Source organism: Phyllostomus hastatus, unplaced genomic scaffold (genome assembly GCF_019186645.2).
Source record: "Phyllostomus hastatus isolate PE091 unplaced genomic scaffold, TTU_PhHast_1.1 phas_contig_17, whole genome shotgun sequence".
NCBI classification, from domain to species: Eukaryota; Metazoa; Chordata; class Mammalia; order Chiroptera; family Phyllostomidae; genus Phyllostomus; species Phyllostomus hastatus.
Window position 1 is genome coordinate 39,911,598 of NW_025333664.1, and position 19,883 is coordinate 39,931,480.

Here is a 19,883-nt window from a genome sequence, read left to right on the forward strand (position 1 = left end):
TGTCCCCTTCAATCTCTGGCTTGTGAGGAGGAACTGTGAGAATGTGCTGTATACAGCATGTGGTTTGTCTTTCTTGTGACTTTATAGAAAGTGAGGTTGTGTAACATCCTGAAATGATCAGTTTGTCTCAGCTCTTGCAAGTTATCCTCTCCTTAGGGCAACATATAGGGAATTGGTCTCTTTCCCACTCCCCTCTCTTTTGCCATTGCCCATCACCCCCATCATGATGTACTACCAACTGCTTTCCTCTCAGTCTTACCACCTGGAATTAGGAGGCAAGAATGACTCATTTGCATAATGGAAGCACTGTCTCAGGCTAAAACCCTCCTACCTAGATAGAACCACTGCCTGTGCAAATAGCCGCCATGCCCTGGTGGGAGTGCCCCCTCTGCCACTTTCTAACACATCAGTGACGGGCAATGCCTCAGTTTCATTATCTGAAGAATGGAGATAATGTAGTACCTACTCCATAGGGTTGTTGTGAGAATTAAATCAGTTAAAACCCATGAACATCACTTAGCACAGTGGCTGAGTACTTAATAAGCATGAGTGACGTGGTGTTGATGATATTGACAAAAGCTCCAAGGAAAAGAGGAAAGGAATCAGCTGCTTATGGCTTTTCCTACAAAACTGGATGGTGTGAATTTGCATTATGAACCTCAGAACTTGGATGCTCAAATTCCCAGCCCAGTGTGGCAGCCATGTATTCTCGGTTTCCCAGGACCATCCTGAATTTAAATATTCTATCCCAATATTGCTTTTCCCAGAAACTTTATTTTTTCTGTCTCAGGCCTCCTGCCCCACCTGAAAGGAACAAGTAAAAGAGGCCAATCTTTGATTGGAAAACATGGGTTCCATAATTGCACTGTGGTCTCCTGACCTGCAGCCCCAGTCTGGTCCATGAGAGCTTCTTCCCCTTCTGTCTTCATACACAGGGCAGACAGTGCCCCCTGGAGAGACCAACCAGATTGCAGCCTTTTCTGCTGACCAGAGGATTCACAGGCAGGTAGGGCTAGAGTTGGCCCTCAGCTTACCACCTATTCCTGCTTCTTCTAGGTCACAATCATTGGTTACACACTGGGGATTCCTGATGTCATCATGGGAATCACCTTCCTGGCAGCCGGAACCAGCGTGCCCGACTGCATGGCCAGCCTCATTGTGGCCAGACAAGGTAGGGCATCCAATGGGATAGGGTAGGGGAAGGAAGGAAGACCTCTCAACAAGGGATATGAAAGGGTGGGTGTCCACATGACAATTACCAGGACTTCAAATCCCAGCTGGGAAGGAGTGATGGGTGGCTTCAGTGCCATGTTGGTCAGAAGGCTTCTTAACATCAGAAGAAACAGGAAATAAGCCAGAAGGTCCACCCTTGAGGAAGGCAGAGACAACTTCTAGGTAGCACATGACACCCTCTTCAGTGGGCTATATTGCCATTTTTCTATTTTTAAAAATAGTAATAAATGTAATGATAACTAATCTTTGCTGAGTGCTGCACACTGAGCAGAGCAATTTAGGCGCATTATCTTATATAACTTAAATAATTCTATGAGTTAGGGACAATTAAATACCCATTTTCTGGATAAAGAACCTGTGGCTTAGATAGGACAGAGGTAGCCTAAGGTTTCACCAGCTCCAGTAAACATCAAAGTGGCAGTTGCCAGAGGTCAATCTTCAGTGTGTGACAGTCTCTCCTCTCCTTCCAAACCAAGCTCACAGTTTACCTTCCCAGCTGGATGTCCCCCAGGTAGCCATGCCCTCCCTAGCACCTCTCTAAATGATATGCCTGATCTGTGCTAGAGGACCTTCGATTTCAACAAAATGTGTAGCTATGTCACTGAATGCAGTGTCCTCTACAAATCCTGACAAGAATCTACTGGTGACATTATTTTTCTTAATATTGCTTAGTGGTTTAAAAGAATTGAATACAGTGTAGAGCAGATGGGGGGATGATAATGAAATGTATGAGTTGGTGAGATCATGAGCCACTTTATATAACTGTTGAGTTTATTTCTTCCTCTAAGGACGTATCAGAACTTTTTGGAATTGTATTTGGTTTCCTTTTTAAAAAAGATTTTATTTATTTATTTTTAGAGATAGAAGGGAAGGAGAAAGAGAGAGAAAGAGAAACATCAATGTGTGGTTGGGGGGGTCATGGCCTGCAACCCAGGCATGTACCCTGACTGGGAATTGAACCTGCGACACTTTGGTTCACAGCCTGAACTCAATCCACTGAGCTACACCAGCCAGGGTGTATTTGGTTTCTTTAATCATGTTTAACCAGTGATCATATTTGAAGTAAAGATCAACAGTTTTGAAGAATATGTATTTTATTCTGTTCTATTAAAAATGCATATTCTATTCTAATGACTATGCCTTTTACAGTCAGTGTCATTCTATAGTGATGACCTGAGAAAGAAACAAATATGTTAGCTTTCAGACCTGCCAGCTAGGTCTCTGTCTGTCAGACCAAAGGCTTGGGAGAGTCCCTTGTGGGGTCCCTGTGCTCCCCTCAGCTCACTTTCCTCACTCAAGTGACCTCTTGTCCTTATAGGCATGGGGGACATGGCTGTGTCCAACTCCATCGGGAGCAATGTGTTTGATATCCTCATCGGCCTTGGTCTCCCCTGGGCCCTTCAGACTCTGGCTGTGGATTATGGATCCTACGTAAGTGCTCTTTTATCATGGCTTCTCTTTAAATCAGAGCTACATGAACTCTATTAGTGGTATTGGCCACTGTGACTTTGTCTCAGGGAAAGGAGATAGGAAATACTGATGTTAAGGGAAAAAAAAATTCTCCCCATCAAAGTCCTTCCAAAATCAGGTTTGTGGGGACATTCAGAACTCAAGGGCAGGGTTGGAAAACTTCTTTAAAGCAACAGAGAGTACATACTTTAGGCTTTGTGTGCCAGACAGTTTCTGTCACAACTACTCAGCTCTGCTCTTGTAGCCTGATCAGCAATGGACAATATGGAAGTGAATGAGTGTGGCTGTTTAAGTGCAACTTTATTAATAGAAATGGAAATTTGGATTTTATATAATTTCCACATGTCATATGTTATGATTCTCTCATTTCTTTTAAACCATTTAAAAATGAAGAAACCATTCTTAACTAATGGGCTATGCAAGTCCAGGTGGTGAGCCAGATTTGTTCCAGGGACCATAATTTGCCAACCCCTTCTCAAGTGTATTTATTTTGCATGCAAATTTTTTTTTATGAAGGAAGGAAAACAAAATACAAGATCCCCTCTCTGTCGAGAATCTGGTGATTGTCATACCCTCTTTGTGATGACCTCCATGCTTTCTCTCAAGGTTAAGCTGAATATGACTTCAGTTGGGTTTGCAGGTGGGTGACACAGGTGGTACAGGTAGACTTCAATGCTCCTTCCCAATTTGCCAAAATGTTCCCCCTTTGCTATTGGAAACTTCTGCCCTAGACACTATCCAAAGACTGAGGAAGAACCTGCAATTAGAGATTTCTTCCTGTATCTGGGAAACAGTATTGTGCCTATGAAGTTTTTACACCCTACCCAGTGCTCTAAATGGGTTGCTAAATGGTTTTGTACAGCATTACTGTAGTCTGTCTGTACAAAATGTTTTAGGTAATTGTATATTCTGCAGAAAATATTATAGCTCATTTTGTCAAATGATAGTTGTCTTCAAAGTTGTTTGACTAATGGCTGTTTCACTAAGGAAGATGTATCCAGCTGGTTGCAGTTGTAGGGGAGAGGGATGCACTTCTTTAGTTCTTATGGTTTGACTAGTGATAAGATAATAAAATTGACACAAGACTAGATTAACAGGAGAAAAATTAATTTAATATGTGTGCACAGGAGAATCATAATATGGTGCTCAGATTATAAAATGAGGCTCAAAGAAATTATTGGACCAGGTACTTTTTTATACTTTTTAGACAAAAACAATAAATTTTTGAGAAACTGACAGGACAAAGAAAGTGCTCATTAGAAAGGAATCTAAGCAAGGACTGGGCTTGGCTAGTAAATTAGTAAAGGCAGTATGTTTATTTACACAAGCTTTGGACTCTGGATTCTTTTAACTCTTGTGGTAAGATTATCTCTTAGCCCTCAGGAGCACAGAGGGCACCTATCACATGGGAGATTTACCTCCTGCTTTTAGGGGGACAGGGAAGTCAGGGTTTTCTGCTTATACAGGCCAATTCTTAAGTACCTTTAGTTCAAAATAACCAATATGCCATTGTAGGATATTTTGAGGCAGCCTATCGTGAGCCCTGACACATGAAATTTAAACCCATGTAGAAAGGCCACATGTTTTAAGTTCACGTGAAGTCACTTGCTGGCTGAAAGTTTTCATCAGAGGCTATTATTGATCTATTGCCTCTTTCCTTCTTCTATTGTTGCGCGTGGGTCACCGGCCAGCAGTGACCACGGAACGCTGTGGATGGCTCGACAATAAACACGCGAGAAAAAACAACATGCACAGAGACAAACTAGTTTCTGTGGGGAAGTAGGGACAGAATGGCCACCCCCCCTAGTGGGGAGCGCGCCGATCCACCGTCCATACCTGCTTTTATTAGGCTCATTTTGCATAATAACTCAGGTAACGTACAATACTCATTAGGGGAAGTAAGGAATATATAAAACAAAGAACTCTGCCGGTCTATTGAGTTGGGGGGTCAAAGAGCTGTAAGGCTGAGGAACAAACTAGCTTCCTCCTAAGACCCTCCTCATTCAACTGAGAGCATTCTTGAACAAAGAAGGTTTCACAGTAATTTACATATTCTTTCTTAGGCCTGATCACCCCGGGAAATCCGCACTTCCCAGTACCGAGCTGTACTTCCCCGTCATTGTTTCAGGCTTAGGTGGAGCGCAGGAACTAAGGCCACCGAGAGATAAGGAGATTTTCTTCCGGACGCTGAGAACTCAGACTTTGTCAAAGCCGAGGAGTGAGGGTCCATCACCCCCCCTTTTGCTGCAGCCCCCCAAGTCCTTCTTTTGGGGGGCCTCCCAAAGTGATCGTGCCTGGCTTGGGTTGTTCCCCCGTGGGGAATCTTACCCGTCTTTGGCTAACCGACCAAGCTTTTGGGGGTTCAGTTATGAACAAAGCAGCAGAAGCAGCATTCCTGCCAGGAAGATAAGCTTTTGTCTCCTTGCCGGCTTACAGTTCCAAGGGCGCTCCCTTAGCCTTAGCTAGGCGGGGGTTTCAGCTTCTAATACCAGTCAGGGCAGTTCCCAACATTCTATGTGCTCTATCTCTTCTAAATGCAATGTTCTGTCTCTCATTTCATTTCCTGATTCATATTTATAACTCATTTTCATTAGTACTCCAGATCAGCTCAGAGCACTGGGTATGGATCTGTTGAGTTCATCAACAACCCACCTGGTTTATTCCTCTGTCTCTTTCACCTTTCAATTTACCTCTTATCAAAGATATGAAGAAGTAAAATTTAGACCTACAGGAATTTCAAGTACTTTTTGTCTTCCCTGGTATCTGAAAAGCAGGCAGAAAGAGATAAGAAACCACATTCTAACCTGGAAAATCAATCCATGAATAATGGGTTTTTTACCACATTGACTCTCTCCAGGGAAGGATGGACAGGTAGAAACAGGGGATACGAATCTTTCTAATGTCCCTAAGATCCATTTTCTTTGGTGTGATTACAGGGTACAATCATGGAAGGTGAAATTAAAAACTTCCAAAAACAAAACTCAGAACTCTCCCTGGAAGTAAAGTAGTTTCTCTGATCAGCTTTGAAAACTTCCTGACTGAACATGGATATCAGGCCTGTAATTCTGACTCCTAGGCACATTGTCTGAAATAAATAATCCCCAAACGGCCTGCCTGCCTTTTCTCTCCTCTGACATTCTCCCAACACTCTTCAGAGAACAGAAAATTAGACAAAATTTTCATATCAGTAACTCTCACAGCCATGAAAACATGTCATTTCAGGTCCCAAACTCTAGTGACAAGGTGAATTCATGAAGACAAAATTCAGGCCCTCTTAGATCCTTGGCCCAAATTTATGTTTTTCATCTGAAGATGACATAATTGGGTCACTCTGGTCATTCTGCCAGAATTGTAAAAGGAGTACACCTAATCCTGTGATTGAAGATAGCCTTTATTCTTGAAGGAAGGGGAAAATGCAGAGGGAAAGGTGGCCACATCTAGTTTATGATCAAGACAATGGCACAATGGAGAGTGCTCTTGGGAGAGACTTTTGGTTGGAGAGACTAGAAAAAGATGTGTCACATTGCATTACCATCTAAACACTGCCATTTCTGTAACCAGTGCTAGAGAGATCTTAATTTTATTCCAGATATGCAAACATCCAGTGGAGGCCTCTCTTTTGAAAGCAGAAATTCATTAATATAATCAAACAGTTCATGGACCCCAGAGAAATTAAGGAGATTTCATTTTGTATATAGTGTGAAGTAGGGGTCCAACTTTATTCTTTTGCTTGTGGGTATCCAGTTGTTTCAGTACTATTTGTCAAAAAGATTTCATTTTGAACTTTAAAAATTCTAAGAAAAATATTCTAGTTAACTTGCTTTTCAGTAATATTCAACTTAGGAATTGCTTCTTGCCCATTTCCATTTTAGTTCTAATTTAGTTAGAATGAAAACTTTTTCTGACAGTGAAGATAATCACGGTTTTGGAATGCAGGATTCTAGAATACACAACTTTAACTGAAATAGAATTGTGGTGATTCTGAATCAGCAAGAAAAAGTTAAGAATGAAATGTACTCATCAAAAACAATTAAGGTGCTGGCATGTAGAGAGGTGGATTTCAATTTTCTGAAAAATTTTACTTGTACAGATGACTTCTTTGCCCAGTAATGTTAAAGCAAACTAGTTGCCCAGTATTTGGCCCAACCAATCTGTATCTTTTAGTTTTCCTAAAGGTCAGGTGTCCCAGAACATGGCCCTTGGAACAAGACCATTTCACAGAGGGTAAAGGGGCTTTGACCAGGGGCTCTCATTGTCTCTCCAGCTCATTCTTCAAGTGTCAGCTTAGATGTCAACTGTATTGTCCCAAGCTTGGGTCAGGTGTCACTTCTGTGTTTTCAGGAGCTCCCATCAAAGCTTTCCTTTGCCTCTTTGTCTGAGTCTCTGTCAGAGAGACAATTTCCCTGAGAGCAGGAACTATGTCAGTCGCATGCATCATTTCCTCTGTACCCAGCACAGTGCCTGGAACTTAAAATGCACTCAACAACTATTTGCTGGCTGGCTGGCTGGCTGGATCCTAAATTTCCCCTCAACATCACCTCAGCTGGGGAGGAAACTGTGTGAGCAGAGCAGAATGTAGGAGTAAGCTGACCTGAGAAAAGAGCAGGGGATAAACAAAACAGCAATAAGAAGAGCTTAGCATTCACTGAGTACCTACTATGTGCCAAGCATTCTAGTGACACCATGCACACACAATATCATCTAATCCTGACAGCAGCTAAATTAGGCAAGGATTATTTTTTTAGTCAGTGGTTGTCATGAACCTACTGTGTGCCAAGAACTTGGTGAGGCACTGGGAATACAAAACAAACAAGATGGACTAGACCCTCCATCTTAGAGGGTGCATCAGCTTAGGGAAAACAGACATGCCATGAGTGACAAATGCATAAGTGCACTAAATTTGGAGAAGAAAATCCTATCGAAATGTATAAAATAGGTGATGTGATAGAGAATAGGAAGAACATACCACTCTAGATTCATCAGAAAAGTAGGTATATACATTCTGTGCTGAGTGACAAATGACAAAAAAGAGTTGGGTGTGTGGAGGGGACTGCATGTGCAAAGACACTGAAGCAGTCTATGTCTCAGAATAGAAGGAAGGCCAGCCAGGGCAGCATGAATACAGGGGTGAGGTGGGCAGGGGTCACAGGTTGCACTCTAAGTGCTATGCTATTCTTAATCACCTTGTGCAGATCAGGCCCAGAAAGGTCAAATGGCATAGCTAGAAAGAGGCAGAGAGAAGACAGTGAGATTTGTTTCTCTCCCCAAGCCCCAGAGACCAAAAGGAAATTGTGCCACAGCAGCCATTGTGCACAAGGGTCATCACTGTAGCAAAACCATCCCTGAGTTTGAATCTTTGCTAGAAAAGAGGACAGGATATGTATATTAAGGCTAAAGTGAGCTCTTCAATTTCATGTAAAGAAAGAAGGATCAGGAAGAGGAGAGAATTACTGACTTCCTAAATCCCGTTCTAAAAATTTCCATAGACCCTGTGCAGCTTAAAATCCTCACTGCTCTCAGCCATGGTATGTGATAAGTCTACATTGGGTTTCTGCCTGAAGGTTGGAGGAATGTTCTGAATTCTTCCATGAGGATTACCTGTTTATATAGTTCCTGGTTCCCTCCATGGCTCTCATCGGGTCCTCCAGTGCCAGCCACCCATGCACAGCCACATCTGGGAGCATCATTGTGTAACCTCATGCTAAGATGCAGAGTTACTTGGAAAAATAGTTACAGGTTCATGGGAAAGCAAACTTAGGGGCTTATTTGACGCAAGCATTTTTGCCTGCCTTCTTCTCCATCTCCAGGTTTTCCTGGGAGAGAGGCTTCACTTCCAGAAGGACACTCAGGGACTACCTTCCATTAGCATGGCTATAACCGCATGAAAGCTGTTGGTGTCTCTGATATCAGAACTGAGCAGACTTCTGTGTGGGTTTAGTGGCCTCTCCTGCCCTCATAAAGGACCTGCTGACAATTCTGAAACAATTTTCCTATCTTACTAGATGGGATTTCCAAGTCATAATTATTGGATAATTACCATGAAGACAGCTGTTTTCTGCATTTGAAAGTGAAGAATGAATCAGTTTTACAGATTTTGACATTTCTTCATACTTGTGATTTTCTCAGAAGCCAGCTCGCTCTTTAAATGCATAAAATTTAAAAAGTATTTCTAAAAATCAAAGTTTGGAAAATGAGTACCTTTTGCCCTCTTTTGGCAATGTTCCACATGTGCAGCAGAACTAAGAAAGTCACCAGGCAAGCTCCAAGAAGACAGAGCAAAACTCAGATTTCTGAGCTCCAGCTAAAAAATACAAAAGAAATCTTAAAAGTAACAGGGAGAAAGAGAGCCTGTCTTTTCTTTTTTTCCAAGTAAGAGCCCTCCTGACTCATGAATCCACAGAAGTAAAAAAGAAAATGTGGCCAGAAACATCCTCACACCACACTTTCTACCCAGTTCATTCTTTTTCTCATTAAACATTAATTGAATGCTTACTGTGTGCTAAGCTATAACAGTTGTTGGGGATGCTGTTATGAGCAGGAAAAACAACTTTCTGTGCCCATGGAACTACAGCCCCTAGAAGGAGACAGGTATGCAAACAATCCAGAGCAAAGTGTGGCATGTTCTCCCAAGGGCTGGTGCAGGAATCAGGAACCAGGAATTGTGGCAGTATATGGCATTTTATGGCAGGGGTTAGGGGTCCTAGAATACTTGTGAGGAAGTAACACTTCTAAATAGCTGATTTTCAGAACCAAGCAGGTAACAAGAGTGAGAGGATTTTTTTTTTTTAAGCAGAAGGAACAGCCTGTAGAAGATCAAGATATGAGAAAGCTTCATATATTAAGGGCAGCTCTATGGCTAGGGGTTAGGTGTGGGCAGTGGTAAGTGGCTTGAATAAAACTGGAGAGAGCAGCTATGTGGTAAAGGACACTGTGAGCCATGATAGTGGAAGGAATGAAGGATATTAGAGAGGGAATAGTGCCTTTCATTATATGTGCCTTTTATTAAGAATATTCTGACTACCACGTGGAAAAGGTACTAGAGCCAGAGAAGGCTGACAGCAATATCACCAGTTATAAGGCACTGGCAAGAGAGAAAATGTAGTGACCTACACTAGGGTAGTTGTATCAGTTAGCTATTGCTACCATAATGCTGTGTAACAAACCACCCCAAAACTCAGTAGCCTAGTTCTATTATTATATATTTATTTTTCATACATCTGTGAGTTGACTGGCTGATCCAGACTTGGCCCCAAGGCCCCAAGCTTCAGATGGGTCTGCTCCACATGTCTCTTAACCTCTTTGAACCAGTGACTTCCTTGAGACACATCCTTCTCATGATGAGAAGAGAGAGCACAAGAGGTCACCTAAATCATGGGAATGCATTTTGAACCTGGGTTTTTGTTAAGTCCACTAATATCCCATTGGCCATAGCATATTACATGGCCAGACCCAAAATCAGGAGGCAGAGAAATACTGCTACCCACCAGGGGGTGGACATAAAACTCTAATATAGGAGAGGGCAAGTGAGACCAGCAATTCACTCTGCCTTGGTAGTAACAGAAAAGCTGGAGAACAGTGGAAGGTGAAGCAAGAGACTTCAGAAAAAGAAGCAGCAGGATCTGGGTATGGATTTAACATCAGCCCCTAAACACCTGCTAATGAGGAGGTGAGGTGGGGCAAGAAAAGGACCTGGTCATCCTAGGTTTTCTTGGCATTGTAAAAAGTTTGGATTTTTTTCTAACTACCATTGAGGAGTTAAGCAAAGTAATGGCATGATTCACTTTACATTTTAAGATCAGATTTTTAAATGCATTAGGTGAAGGCAGGGAAAAAAGGAGACAAGTCAGGAGCTGTTAACAAGAGATGCTGATGACATGGCTACACTGATGAGAGAATAGATGGGGAGAAAAGGAGATTTTTAAGGAAAAGCCAAGGATACTTTCTGATGGATGCACAGAAGGGAAAAGACAAAGAGAATAGTTGAAGGAAACTTCTAGTTCTTTGCTTAAGCAACCAAGTATATTATGGTACCATTCATGGAAATGAGGAAGACATCATTGGGGGTAGGGACCATATTTAACATATTTAAGAGGAAATGTCAAGGATTCCATTTAGAACAGATTAAGTTTCACATGTCTGAGGGTAATCCAGGTGGAGACAGCAGGTAGGCAGTGAAATAAATGTGTCTGAAGTTCAAAGGTACGGTATGGGCTGCAGGTATGAACCTGGGAATAATAGCATTATATGCTTTTTAAAGCACAAAGCTCATGAAAGATATAAATGTAGATAGAGAAGAAAGCCTAGAACCATATCCTGATGTCAGGTAGGGAAAAAAATCCAATGAAGGAGACTGAGGAGGGATCAGCCAGAAAGGGGGAGAACAGGGAGAAACTGGGTTCAGGAGAATGTTTCAAAAAGGATGGCATAGCTCTGACTGGTAGGGCTCAGTTGATTGGAGTGTCATCCCACAGTCCGGAAGACAGGTTTGATTCCTGGTTAAGGCATATACCCAGGTTGCAGGTTTGATTCCCCAGTGGAGGCACACCAATTGCAAGAAGGCAACCAATTGATGTTTTTCTCTCACCTTGATATCTGTCTGTCTGTCTGTCTCTCACTCTCTCAGCAGTGAAAAAATGTCCTTGGGTGAGGATTAAAAAAAAAAGGGATGATGTAGCCGCATATATCAGGGCTTTCCAAGATTCTTCATCTGAGGCCAGCTCTGACAGCCCAATAACCACCATCTCTAGGAAGCCTACCCTCAGCCAAATTTACTACTTCTGGAATCACATGGGTTTTTCATCTTTGATGAGAGTCTGCCTGAACTCTCTCACTGAGGGTATGAGGGCAGGACCTGGGTCTTACTCAGTCAGTGCTCCCTGGCACCCAGTAGAAGGCCTCTGTGGAATGATTCAATCATCCTTGATGCCTTCTGCATCTTTCCTTCTCACATTTCTAGCAAGCATTCCTAAATCAGGTTCCTACTACCTGGATACTGACTCAACTGCCAGAACCAGTTGTTTTCTTTCTTCTGTAAACAAATGCTCCAACCCCCAGGAACAGGGAGGTGCCGGAGCTAGTTCCAATAGGCTCACAAAAATAGATTTTGCAGCAATTCCTAATCCCATCTTCAGTGAGGCCATGTTGATAGCTTGCAGTTGACTGTGGAGGTAGTATTGACACATGGAAATCAGCAGAACACAAGAATGCCACTGCCAGGGCCAGTTTACACACTATTCCCAGGAGACCTGAAAAGGTAACTTGGAGATGGTTGGGTGACATGTTAATAAATGATTCTTTTCTTTTTAAGATTTTATTTATTTATTTTTATAGAGGGAAGGGAGGTGGGGGGGAGAGAGAGAGAGAGAGAGAGAGAAACATCAATGTGCAGTGCTGGGGGTCATGGCCTGCAACTCAGGCATGTACCCTGACTGGGAATCGAACCTGCGACATTTTGGTTCACAGCCCAAGTAATAAATGATTCTTCTTGAGGTTGTTCTAAGAAAGTTCCTGAAAGCTAAGTGACACCACCTAATACCCTTAAGGTGACCATTGGATTTCAGGTGCTATGCCAGGAAAATAAGGTGATACTTAAGGGAAGGCAGGATCTTCATGGGCCCCCCTGTGGAAGGGCTTACCTAAGTTGTCAACACCGAAGCTGTTTCACCTTACTGTCTGTTGAAGTTTAGCTCCCCCAGAAACCATTCAATCCTGAGACAAGGATTCAGAGTGAAGGGTTTATTTGGGAGGGGCAAGAAAGTCCTAGAGGAGAGTGTGGAAGTAAGGTAGGAAGAGAAGGCAGCCAAGGGCAGGAGTGTTAGCAAACCCCATACTGTATTGGGCAACTGGAGCTAAGTCCTGGGGGAACTCTGGAAAATGGTGCAACCCCTGTCCCAGAATAATACCACCTGAGGGGCAGAGGAGCTGGGGTTTTTATGTACCCACCCCAGAGAGTCTTTGGTGGGAGGCAGCTTGTCACTTACAGGGTTCAGGAGAAGGCCCTCAGTCACAGATGCTAGCCCTGGCTTTTAAGAAGCAGTTGACCTCACCAAAATAGTGAGGGGTAAGGTACAGATGGGGACCCAACAGCATCTGCTACTAGAAACATCCAGATGCCACTTTTGAGAGTTCGTTCTTAAAGGGTGAAGGGGATGCAGGCCTTTTCCCTGTGCTCTGCAGAGTGCAAAGAGTCTAGAATTTACAGTCTAAAGTCCAAGTCTAAGTGTAGACTTGACCTCTTACTAGCTTCCAGGCCTTGTGTAATATTGTGATTTATAATAAGAAAAATGTATTTGGTCTTCATCCCAGTTTCTAGCACAGAGCTCCTAAAACTCTTAGAATTTCCTAGGTGATAAGAGCTATAAAGGCATCTTTTGTTATGTTAATGGTGACTTTTAGACCTCAGCTGAGGATAAGGGCAGGGTGCCAGGAGAACAGACCATGTGATTAGAGGGTTGGAACTTTCAGTCCCACCCAAACCTCAAGGAAGGGGAGAGACTAGAGTTTGAATCGATCCCAGTAGCCAATGACTTTATTAATCACACCTATATAATGAAGTCTCCATAAAAACTCAAAGGGACAAGGCTTGGGGAGCTTCCAGGTTGGTGAACATGTGGAGATTCAGAAAGAGTGACTTGCCCAGAGAGCATGAAAGCTCCTCCCCCTTACCCCATACTTTGTCCTATACATCTCTTCCATCTGGCGGTTCCTGGGTTATATCCTTTATAATAAAGTGGAATTATAGTAACTAAAATGTTTCTCTGTGTTCTGTGAGCAACCCTAGGAAATTAATCCAACTCAGGGAAGCACAGGTGACAACCTGGACTTACAATTGGCATTAAAGTGGGAGGTGGTCTTGTAGGACTGTCCTGTGGGACTGAAACTAGAAAAGTCAGCATTCATGCTTCCTGTCACTACCACAACCAACAAGTAGAGACAAAGACTGAATCTTTATGGGTGCTTTATTCACATGGCCAGTGGTCTGAGAACACATTGGGTTATGTACCCTCAAAAACTGTCTTAACATCTCATTTCAAGCTGACACTTTTCTAAGGAGAAGAATATAGGTTAGGTGGCTGGGAAAAAGAGTTGCAGTCCAGAGGCAGTTTTCCTAGTACTTCTTTATCTGTTGATCAACAATTCTTTATCTGCATCATGGGTGTTCCCTCCCTAAAACACAAGGCTCAGACACCATCTCCATTGCTTGCAGACCCCCTGAGACACAAAGGTTGAATTCCTTGTTGACCTCCTGGAGTCACATAGATCATGCATTCCAGGCCCTGGAATAACAGCTTTCCACATGCATTAATCACTTAAGCCTATCAGCTATAGCAAAAGCTAAAATCTTTAACTCTTGAGTTCCCCTATCAGGACATGACACTATCTGCAGGGAAATAGTGTCAAAATTGAGTTAAATTGTAGAGCACCCATCTAGAGTCAAAGAGTTGCTTGGAAGTGTGGAGAAAATACACACACACACACACAAGTTGGAATTATGACCAGAATCATACCTTGGCTAAATGGTTAACTTCTTTGAGCCTCACTCTTCTTATCTTTAGATGGGAAGACAAAACCCACCTACTTACCTCACAGAGTTGCCACTAAAATTCAGTGCAACTGTCGATGAAAGGTCCAAATCTATAGAAAAACTTTATTTTATTTGAGCCAAAATTTTGTGGACATGCCAAGAAGCAAGATCTCAATGGACTAAGAAAATGCTCCAGAGAATGGTGGTTTTACAGCTCATTTTATACATTTAGAATCAAAGGAGAAAACATAACGAAGATACATGAAATCCATTGATGGTAGATTAAGGAGGCAGAAGAAAGCAAAGCAGGGAAATCTCTAGGATTGTATAAAAAGCAAAATGGAGAGACGCCTACTTCCTTTATATTGGTGGAATTGGTATATATTACAAGACAGTTAACATTTACAGCACATAGAGATGGTATGTGGGAAATAAGATAACAATGAGGGGTTCTGTGGTCCCTTGCTGTGGTGATCTTGTGCTCTGGTGCCTGAAAAAGACAATTACTCTAACATTTTAAAGGTATGTTATCCTAGATACCTAAGAACAATGGGCAGGCTCAATAACGTAAAGACTGACCTTTGCTAAGGAAGCTCTAGGCCTGGGACGTGACTACTAGCCATGTCCTGCTCAGTTAGGAATTTATGATGAGACCATTGTGTGTGGTTACTTTCCGTCACTGAGCTTGTCAGGCCTGCCATGTGACCCCCTGAGCTTGCAGGATCTACTAAGTGGCACCTTTCATTCACACAACCTGTGTTTTGTGAGAGCACTCTGGAAAGGAGAGGATCTGGGCACCAGCTACCATTCAAGTGCTTTTTTTCTGTACACTTTATCACTTTCTTACATCATTTAATTCTTCAAGGAAAGAGATTTCCATCCAGTGATATTTTACAATGTAAAGTCAAGGCTAGACACATCCATTTGGTACCTGTGCCCACACAAATGTTCAAATTACCCAAATCTGAAAATGCAAAGTGACATACAACATGTGTTCCAAGTTATAAATAAATAAGCAAAAATCCAGGGGCTTCTTATTCTTCTTAAAAGAATTCACTGGTTGGGTAGAGCAAAGCTCAAACCATAGAAAGATTTTAAACTTTCTATGGGGAAATCAGAATCTTTGAGGCTGGAGGTTTTAGGTCCCCAAACTGTGTAGGATTCAGTTTTATAAACCACACACACACATGAAACTAGGTATGAATGGTCTCCATGTATCCTGTGAAAAATATACATATATTGTGGGCTAAATTCCTATTAATTTTGGAACCAGTCAGCCTTCTGTTCCTCTCAACACCTGCCAAGAGGGAATTATAGAATGAAAATGATTATTTTTGAAGGCAAGAAATAAAAACATTAAATGTTGTGATTGAACAATCCAGTTACACCTTGCATACTCTCAGATGGGCATTGTCATGGAGATTTTCTGCAGTTGTGCCTGGTGGGGGCTTTGCTTCTGTGAGGGAGGAAGCAAGGAAACAACTGATAAGATCAATACTGTGCATGGTTAGAGGTCAGAGTCTTTTCCAAAGGTAGCCCAGAGATGTTGTCTTGCTCACTACACACAAGAAACTAGTTTTTGAGGGAGTTGAGTTAGATTTGCTGCCCTCAAGGAAAGCTTTTGGGTAATGGAAATGTTTTATATTCTCACTGAGATGTGGATTATATGGCTGCATGCATTTGTCAAAATTTATCCAATATACACCACTTGATGGATAAAAATCTCTGTGCTTTACTATATGCAAATTATGCCTAAATTAAAAATTTTTTGGTTTCCTCTTTGTTGCTTGAAACATTCAGCCTAGCCCTGGCTGGCATAGCTCAGTGGATTGAGCATGGGCTGCGAACCAAAGTGTTGCAGGTTCTATTCCCAGTCAGGGCACATGCCTGGGTTGCAGGCCACACATTGCAGGCCCAGCAACCACACATTGATGTCTCTCTCTCTCCCTCTCTCTCTCTCTCTCTCTCTCTTTCTCCCTCCCTTCCCTCTCTAAAAATAAATAAATAAAATCTTAAAAAAAAAGAAAAGAAACATTCAGCTTAAAGTTACCATTCACCATGGTCAGTCAACCCAGTCAGGTGTCCACTCTTGCCCCTTTCCACCCAGCCTCACTGCCTCCAAGGTGAGCACACACATATGTGCACAGATACAAACATGCTCAGCATCACCTGCAAATGCTCACTTAAGCCCAGTGTATGGGGGCAGCAGGGAAGTTAGGTGCTGTGTGGCATGAGGAAAATCTTAGGACCAAGGTGTCTGCCCTCTGCATTGGGACTAGCTGGGGAGATAAAAAGGTGACCCAGGCAAAAAATGTGATTGAGTTCAGCTTCAGGTGAGGGATAGGGCCAGCAAAGACCCATCAAACTTAAAAGAGGTGAAAAGACTTTGGGAGAGATGGGCAGAGTAGAAGTGGGAAAGAGGTGAGTGTCCCAACTGACTAGACAGAAGATCCCAAAAGGGAGACTGGAGCATGCTGAGGTGGGAAAAAGGTGAACTGCAGTTTGGAGAGGCTCCAGGTGCCCACCTACAGACAGGATGCTAGGATGTGAGAGCGAGCCTCTGAAGTTTCCTCACTGAGTCCCTGGCCGTGTTTATTCTATTCTTTAATAGTTCTCTTATTGGTGAGAAAGAGCCATTGTGTTCTTTTTTCATTTCGTTTATGATTTATAAAATCAATACTTGCTGATAGCCCAAAGCTGAAAGCAGCCCAGATGTTCATCAACAGGAGAATAATTAAATAAACTGTGGTATATTTATGCTGTATAAGGAATGAACTGTTGATGCGATGAAAAACATGAAGGACTCTTTAAGAGAATCCTTGCATAAAAGAGTGTACGCTCTAGAATTCCACTTATACGAAGTTTCTAGAGCAGACTAAACCAACCTATGGCAGAGACACTTAGAGCAGTGATTGTCCCTCAGTGAGACAGAGGGGACAAGAACTTTCTGGAGGGAATGGAAGTGCTGTAAGTCATGGCTGCAGTTTGGGTTACATGGGTATACATGTTTCTCATAACACATTGAATGGTGAAATTATGATTTGTGAATTTTACCATATGGAAATTGTATCTAAAAGTAAAAGGCCCATGAACTACAATTGAACCCTACGTAACACTTAACAGATGCCAGTTGAAGTGTTTAGGAATGAAGTGTACTAGTATCTGCAGCTTATGTTGCAGTTTATTAAAAATAAGATGGTATCTTTCAGAATGACCCACAGACATGAACAACAGTGTGAGAACTGACTGTGGAAGCAGGGAGTGGGATGGGTGGTGAAGGGTAAAGGGGGAAAAGTGACAAATGTAATACAATAACAGTAAAAAAATTTAAAACAAATAATAATAATAATAAAAAGAACAGTTAAACAAAAATTAGAAAAATAAAAATAAGACCATTTCTTTCAACTTCATTGAATGGTTGAAAACTTTCAAAATAAAATATTGAGAAAAAAAGCTATACATGCTCATAAAAAATTTGGATAGGAGACAGTGAATATTGAGCAGGGGCCACATTGTTTCTGGAACATCATCCAGGAGTGGTATCCAGGGTCTCTCTGCTGTTAGCCTCTCTCTGACCAGTCCACCCTGCCCCACAGAAACAATAGCCCTTTTGTAAACCATGTTTGAAATGCTAACTCAAGAGTGCTCATTATTCACTTATCAGTGACATATTAAGCACATAGTCTGTGCTCAGACCTGTGCCAGATGGAGGATAAAGTCAGACATGGTCCCCAGTCTGCTCATGTTTGTCATCTATGGAAAGGAGCAGTCAGGGGTGCCAGGTTAGTGGGCACTGGCAGCTCCTAACTGGGTGGAGAGTAACTGCCCACGTTTACCGATAATTTATTTTTCACCAGATCCTGCTCAAGTTTAACCTGGATTAATTCAGGTAGTCCTCACAACCACCCCATAAGGTGGGAAATGTATTATTTCCATTTTACACGTCAGAAATATGAAGCTTAGGGAAGTCAAATCCTCACTTGTCCATGACAGTACAGCAGGTGAGTGACTGAGCAGGGATTCAGAGATCAGGAGGCTGACACTGAGCCTATGCCCTAAACCAGGGGTTAGCAGACTTTTTCTGGAAAGTGACAGAGAGAGAATGTTTTAAGCACTGTGGGCCATGGACCATACAGTCTTTGTCCAACTACTCAGCTCTGCCATTGTAGCATGAAAGCAGCTATGACAATATGTTAATAAGTGAGCTGAGTGCCAATAAAATTTTATTTACAAAACCAGGCAATGGGCCAGATTTGGCCCATGGGTCATAGTTTGCCAACTCCTGCCCCAAACCACCCATGGCTTCCAGTGGTTAGGAAGCTTTTGAGTCAGACCAGAGGCAACTGAAGGCATACTAATTCCTGACTGTCCCTCCATGTAGAAGTGTGGGAGTCAAATAGCAAGGAATCAATACAGGCTTTATGAGCCCAGGTCCCTAATTAAAAATGGCAAACAAAGCCCTGGCTGGCATAGCTCAGTGGATTGAGCGTGGGCTGTGAACCAAAGCATCGCAGGTTGCCTGGTTCGATTCCCAGTCAGGGCACATGCCTGGGTTGCAGGCCATGGCCCCCAGCAACCGCACATTGATGTTTCTCTCTCTCTCTCTTTCTCCCCCACCCTTTCTCTCTCTAAAAATAAATACATAAAATCTTTAAAAAAAAAAAAAAAAAGAATGGCAAACAAGCCCTGGCTGATATGGCTCAGTAGGTTGCAGTATCATCCTGTGCATCTAAAGGTTGCGGGTTTGCTCCCCAATCAGCATGTGTATGGGAGGCAAATAACCAATGTTTCTGACATTCTCTCTGTCTCCCCCCACACCCCACACACTTCTCTCTCTCTAAATGCAATGGGGGAATAAATGTCCTCACGTGAGGATTAAAAAAAAAGAATTACAAACAAATACAACCCTGGGCACATGTGCCAGCCCATTACCAAAAGAAGCTGCAGAGAAAAGGTGAAAAATACTCAAGAACCACACAAAAGTTAATCATATTTAGTATTTAGAGCCATGTTTAGAGTTTTAGCAGCACTGTGCTTTAGGACATCATGTGACTGTAGAAAAAGTAAAGGTCAAAAGCTGCGCTTGAACATGATTCATTTGAAAAAGCTTCACCAAAGAATTTTCCTGCTTGCAGCTTTGCTCTCACTGGCTCTCAGTTTCTTAAGGGCAGGAAATCATTTTACTTACCCATTGTTGCTGACAAGAATTCGACCCTGGAGCTCAGAGAATGAGATGGACTGAGACTGCACTGGCCTCATTCTTAGAAGAGTCCATGCAGCATTAAAATGAAGAGCCCAAAGGGTTTCTGAGTGTGTGTTCAGTTTCAGGGTTGACCCAAGGACCACGTGACTGAGGACAGCTGCAGCAGACTGTTCCTCACTCTGCATGGAGCTGCATCTTGTTCTAAGGAGCCCTTCTCTCCGCTGAGACACTGGCCAGGGTGCATGTGGGATTGTCAGAGTCAGTGGGACAGAATACTTTGGGGGCAGAGAATCTCTTTTAGCATAAGCATTTGTAACGTACTCATGGATATTAGCCTCTTTTCTCCATCAAAGCTGATGAAAGGAGGAAACACTATCCACAGTCAAGCTGAGGGTTAGTAGGAAGTTCAGCTATGAGCTGGATGGAGTAGCCAATTCCTCATTTTTCCATGCT

At 42.5% G+C, this 19,883-nt stretch overlaps 1 protein-coding gene across 1 annotated transcript in view; it reads left to right on the forward strand.

Moving 5' to 3' along the window:
- SLC24A3 (solute carrier family 24 member 3) overlaps nt 1-19,883 on the forward strand; it is a 554,001-nt gene that overhangs the window by 527,093 nt on the left and 7,025 nt on the right. Inside the window, exons 14-15 of the mRNA XM_045833580.1 lie at nt 1,057-1,171; nt 2,552-2,664. Coding sequence (XP_045689536.1) covers nt 1,057-1,171; nt 2,552-2,664 — 228 coding nt within the window. The remainder of the gene's footprint in view (nt 1-1,056; nt 1,172-2,551; nt 2,665-19,883) is intronic.